General features: G+C 43.4%; 1 protein-coding gene and 1 long non-coding RNA gene across 5 annotated transcripts in view; one reads left to right on the forward strand and one right to left on the reverse strand.

Moving 5' to 3' along the window:
• TADA2A (transcriptional adaptor 2A) overlaps positions 1-3561 on the reverse strand; it is a 64374-nt gene extending 60813 nt beyond the window's left edge. For 3 of the 4 annotated variants that reach the window (XR_006352744.1, XM_043962715.1, XM_043962713.1), the window contains exons 1-2: positions 3501-3561; positions 914-1043 (exon numbers count right to left, since the gene is read on the reverse strand). Coding sequence is in view for 3 of the 4 variants with exons in the window: in XM_043962715.1 (XP_043818650.1) it covers positions 914-938 (25 nt within the window). In the remaining variant the exon portion in view is untranslated. Of the gene's footprint in view, positions 1-913; positions 1044-3480 lie in introns of all 4 variants that reach the window. The other variant, XM_043962714.1, reaches the window with a different exon arrangement.
• On the forward strand, positions 3521-5488 carry LOC122725545. The gene is made up of 3 exons (XR_006352745.1): positions 3521-3633; positions 5140-5269; positions 5391-5488. It is a non-coding gene; the product is annotated as an uncharacterized LOC122725545 (long non-coding RNA).
• Positions 5489-6000: the final 512 nt, after the last annotated feature.

Genomic DNA, 6000 nt, shown 5'->3' on the forward strand with positions numbered 1-6000 from the left:
ACATCCAGATAAAGAACTGATGGCATCTGAATGCAGATCAAAGCATACTATTTTTTACTTTATTTCCTTTTTTGTGGGTTTTTTTTTCTTTTCTTCTTTTATAATATGACTTATAGAAATATGTTTTGCATGACTGCACATATATAACCTCTATCAAATTGCTTACCATTTCAGAGAGGGGGGAGGGAAAGGAAAGAGAGAGAGAATTTGGAACTCAAAATTTAAAAAAAAATGAATGTTAAAAAATGTTTTTACATGTAATTGGGGGAAATTTTTTTAAAATCAAGTTTAGGAAGATTTAAAAAAAACAACAAACACCTAAGAACCTGAAATAGGAACAAAAGAAATGAATACTGCATAATTCTAATGACCAAGGTTGGCTGCAGAGAAGAATTAAGAAAATACACCTTTATCCCTTTGTTGCAGAGGTGGGGGACTATGGATATGGAATAGTGCATATACTGTCTGTGTTGATGTGTTGCTTGGTTTTACTAACCCATGGTCTTTTCCATTCTTTTAACATCTTTGTTACAAGGTTACTGGTTGGGTAAAGGTGGGGGAGAAATCATTTTAGAAATGTGATATAAAAACAAAAGATACCAATAAAAATGAGAAAATTGCTATTAAAAGGGGGAAAAAATATCAAGCTTTAGGATGACCTTCCTAGCTTCATCCTCCAGCACTTTTCTGCATAATTTTCCACTAATTTCAGAACAAGGATGTCTAATCACTGCCTTACAGGCACTGCACAGTGAACAGAAACATGTATGATTTTAATCTGATTTGATGCATTTCAAGCAATTTCACAATCAGATGCACAAAAGACCTTGATGGGTAGACCCACAATGTTTCCATCCCTGCCCTCCTGTTTCTGCCCCAGATGCCACCGAGAATCACCTGAGGTCATACTTACTACTGAAGGAGCCCAATCTGTCCATTCCCACACTGACAGAGGCTGCAGCCCTGGTCTCCCTCCACGTGGGAAGTCTCCCTCAAGGCTGGATCCTAGTACCACCAACAAATCCCTGGGAACGTGGTGATCCCTACAAACGGACAAAGTCAATGAAGGAGGCACACAGGTGAGGGGAAAGAAGGGCAAGGATGAAGAAGTGCCAGGGGGAATGGAAATAAGGAAGGACTTAAGAACCAGCAGACCCTAGTGCCAATCCCAGGCCTGCCAATGATTATTAGCAAGTCACTCTAATTTATTTTGTGTGTACTTAGATCTTGTTACAGCAGTCTCTCCACACTTAATATAAATTCCTTGAGGGTAGGAACTATTTAACTTTCAGTTTTGTATTCTGAGCACCTAGTCAACTACCTAGCATACAGCAGGTGCTTAATAAATGTTGTTGAGTTGTTTCTGTTTGTGACCCCTTTTGGGGTTTTCTTGGCAAAGGTACTCGAGTGGTTTGCCATTTCCTTCTCCAGCTCATTTTATAGATGAGGAAACTGAGGCAAACAGGGTTAAGTGATTTAATTGCCCAGGGTCACACAGCTGGTAAGTGTCTGAGGCCAGATTTGAACTAATGAGGAGTCTGATTCCAAGCCCAGTGCTCTATTCACTGGGCCACCTAGCGGCCCTAATAAGTGTTAGCTGGTTGATTTGATTGACATCTCTTTCTCAGCCTCAGTTTCAGTCCCAGTCAAATGCGGGTAATAACTGCTTTCACTGTTCACTGGGCTGTTCTGAGAAAAGCTCATTCTGAAAAATGCTAGGTAAGTATGAGCTGTGATTACTCAGAGCTTGGTTCTTTGAAGGCCAGATTTCACTCTCTACTGACAGTAGACTGGCTGTTAGGCTCCTGGGATCACCTGTTTGATGGAAGGGCATTATTCACCAGGAAATACAGCTAACACCTGCATAATTCCACTGAGATTGAACTAAGTGGGGAGCAAACCATCAGAGGGGGGAAAAGGAGGAAGAGAAATGCAAATTCCTTTGCATAATCTAGCAGCACAGGTCCCAGCCTGTTCTTTCATATTTCTATCACACTGGACCCCTTCATGCACTCTCTGATTGTGTTTTGTTGTTGTTTTGTGGGGCAATGAGGGTTAAGTGACTTCCCCAGGGTCACACAGCTAGTAAGTGTCAAGTGTCTGAGGTCACATTTGAACTCAGGTCCTCCTGAATCCAGGGCCAGTGTTTTATCCGCTGCACCACATAGCTGCCCGGCTTCATGCACTCTCTATTCCAGCCAGAGTAGCCTACTTCCTTGTTCCAGGCCTAACCATTTACTAACCATCTCCCACCTCTGAGCCTTAGCATAGACTGTATCCTTCACTCTTGGAATGCATTTCCTCCCCACTCTCAGCTCTTAGGAACCTATGCTTCCTTCAAGACTCAACTCAAAGTCCCCATCTCCTACAAGAAACCTTTTCTCATCCCCTTCATTTCATTGGTCACTGCTTTCCCCCCTCCCCAATTAAAAATATTTTCTTATCTGTGTAAAGACCTACACCCAATAGAATGTAATATCCTTGAAGATGAGGATTTTTTGTTTGTTTTAACCTTCTGTCCTAGCTCCAAACATAGTAGGCATGTAGCACATGCATCTGTTGTATAGGCAGGTGATACCCATCTTCCTGATTCCAGGCCTAGTACTCAATCCACTACACCGCCTAGCTGCCTACATAAGGGTCAGCAATTACTACTATAGAGGGAGCTAGGTGGGAAAGTGTAGTTAATAACGAACCTGTCCTAGCTACGTCCCTAGACAAATCACTTAACCCGTTTGCCTCAGTTTCCTCATCTGTAAAATGTAAAAAAAATAGCACCTACCTCCCAGGGTTGTGAGGATCAAATGAAAAAATATTGGTAAAGTGTTTTTACAAATCAGAAAGCACTAGATAGATGGATGATAATTAGATGATAGATAGAAAGATAAATGATATAGATATGTGTATATATATGTATACACACACATATATATAAAGTTATTATTAACTATCAAAGTTATAAGGCCATAGATTTAGAACAGGAAGGAGGCCAAGTAGCCCAACTTTCTCATTTTACAGATGAAGAGATTAAATGACTTGCCCAGGGTCACCCAGGAAACAGTTTTGGGGTGAGGGATTTTTTTGATCGCTACAGGGTCAAGGAAGAATAAACTGCTCCCATTGCACAGATGGAAAAACTGAGGCTGCGGGGGAGGGGCAGGAGCTGAGCTTGAGCAGGGAGGGGCTCTCAGCAGAGGAGACGGGCTGGAGGTCAGAGGGGGTCGCGAGCGCGGCCCCAGCGCAGGCTCGCTCCCACCTGCCCCGCCCCGCCCCGCCCCCCTCCGCTCTGCTCCCGCCGGCGCAGTAGCTGCGTGACCACGCGTGCCTCTCCGCTCACTCCGCTACGTCGGCCTCGACGCCCGCCTCGGCCCGGGACCCCGCGCACCCTCCCGCCGAAGACCGGCAACTCCCTCCCCTCTTCCCTCCTCCCCCCCAGCTCTTGCCCACCCCCCCTCCCGCGCCCCACCCCCTGCCCCTCACCCTGAGTCCTCGCGCCTCACCTCGCCGAGTCCCCCTCCGCCAGACCCAGGAAGCCCCGAGCCGTTCGCGCGCACGCAGACGGGGAGTGTGCGCGCGCGCCTATGGCCCTTCCCCTCGCCGCCCCGCCGAGCATGCGCGCTTCCGCGGCCTTTGGTACGTTCTTGGGCCTGATTTTGCTTTTTCAGCGGCCGTCAGCTACCTAGATAAAAACACCTAGACTGGCGTTTTAAATCTGGCTCGTCCCGCGCATCAGGAAGAAATAACTTTCCACGGGCGGCTCTTGCATAACATCCAACAAGCATTTATTAAGCACTTACTGTGCGTCGAGCAAGCATTGTGCTAGGCGCTAAAGAAGTAAAGACAAGTACCTCCAGCCCCAGACCGGGCTTCCCCGTGCCAAGAATGCTCGCTCTTCTTTTATCTTGTGGGTTTTTTAAGCCTCACCTTAAAGACCAATCGTCCGCAAGAAGCCTTTCCCAGTGTTCTTTAATCTTATGTTAATTATCTTCCACGTAAGGTTTTACGTTGAATCTTTTAAATCAGTCTGCTCTTGATTAACTCCGATGTATCTCGACCGAATCTTGTTTATACATAGTTTGCAGGGGGAATAAGGAATGGCCAGTCCAGCTCCCTGAAATAGAAGTCTGCTTCAGTTCCATTCATTAAGCACCTACTATGTGCTAGGTACTGTGCTAAGCGCTTCCATCCTCATCACTGATTAGCTTTGTGACTTTGGACACAACTGGCTGGTTTCCCAGGTCCCTTCCAAATCTCACATTCTATAAGTCCTGAGTCATTTATTTTTCCTCTCCTGGCCTCAGTTTTTTCATTGGTAAACCAGAGATAGTAATACATCATCTATCACATAGGGAATATTCTATCCTTAAAATGATAGACAAATGGGTGTTACTGGTGTTCTGATTATTATTAACAGAAACCTAAAAAGGGATATGTAGGAGAAAGTCTTCCTGGAAATCAACCCTAAAGATAGGTCTTTCCCAACTTTTCTTAATTATTTATGGACCAGGGGATTTAAAGCTGGAAAGTGACTCTAGCTATCACCTGATCTAAGAAAATCAAAGCAGAAGGAAGGGGATACCCCAAGTCACATTCATAAGATACAGAATTGGAAGATGAATATTGACTAAAGTTTACACTTTTCCATCAAACCTAGGTCTTTATGTCACAAATTTGTTCATTTCCTTAAAAAAATATTTTTTTCTGATAAATATGGTAATGTTTCACATAATTATGCATGTATAACCGACCCATATCTGAGTGATTGGCTCCTCAGGGAGGGAGGAGGGAAGGATGGATAAAAATTGAAACCCAAACTATAAATAAAAATGTTTATTACATTAAGAAAATATTTTTTCTATTGTTTGTACATATTGGACTAATGAATGTCATGTTTATGACCCTCTGTGTGAATTAGTACTTCATTAATTAATTCACTCATCAGACATTTACTGAGAGCTGACCCATACTTTTTTTTTTTGCAAGGCAATGAGGGTTAAGTGACTTGCCCAGTGTCTGAGGCCAGCTTTGAACTCAGGTCCTCCCGAATCCAGGGCTGGTGCTTTATCCACTGTGCCACCTAGCTGCCCCCAACCCATTACTTGTTAACAATAATATTCTCCCCTCTATGCCATATGATAGCAAATTATGGGACACAGAAATTTCAGAAGAATCAGACAGGCCCCTCAAAGGACAATGAAGAAAGATGCAACAGACCTGAGTAGGCTGTCTTATATTACCAAGAAGATCATCAAGGAAATTGGAAAAGGAGGTCAGTAAATCTTGTAAAGCAATCAATCAGCAAACATTTGTTAAGTGCCTTTATGTGTTTAGGTACTATACTAAATACTGGGGATACAAAGATGAAAACAAAAGAAATCTCTGTCTTCTAGGAGTTTACTTTCTATCGGGAGAGAAAACATGGACAAATATAAATATAAATGTAATTAATCCATCAAAAAGCATTTATTCAGCACCTACTGTATACCAGACATGGTAAGAATATAAAGACAAAAAAATGAAACAATAAATACAAGGTAGTTACCATATTGAAGTGTAGCAAGGTGGGAGAAGGGGTGAAGAGATTTCTCTGACAGTAACCCAAAAAAATGGTAACTTGCAGGAAAAGCTCATGGTGAGAGGCCTGTGTTTGCCCAAGTGAGCTTGAGTGGGAAGTTCTCAGAGGTACAGTTCTTGGATACCATTGTCTGCCTTCCTGTGTTCTTTTCTGAGGACAAGTCAGAGACCAGAAATCATAAGAATGGACATTTCCAGCCTTGTGGATTACCATGTGGGTAAGTCTAGCATCAAGAGTTTCCAAATAATACAGGTGATTATATGGATTCCTTTTGCACACTGCTGCTTGACTAAATCTTAGCTTATGGGTTCTCACAGACAGACTGACTACATCCCTTAGCTTAAGTGTCTTAGCTGATTCTCTGCTATCAGAGGCAGCTAAGGGGAACAGGGGGCAGAGTACTGGACTTGGGGTTAGGAAGACCT

This window comes from Dromiciops gliroides, chromosome 4 (assembly GCF_019393635.1).
Source record: "Dromiciops gliroides isolate mDroGli1 chromosome 4, mDroGli1.pri, whole genome shotgun sequence".
In the NCBI taxonomy this organism is placed as follows: Eukaryota; Metazoa; Chordata; class Mammalia; order Microbiotheria; family Microbiotheriidae; genus Dromiciops; species Dromiciops gliroides.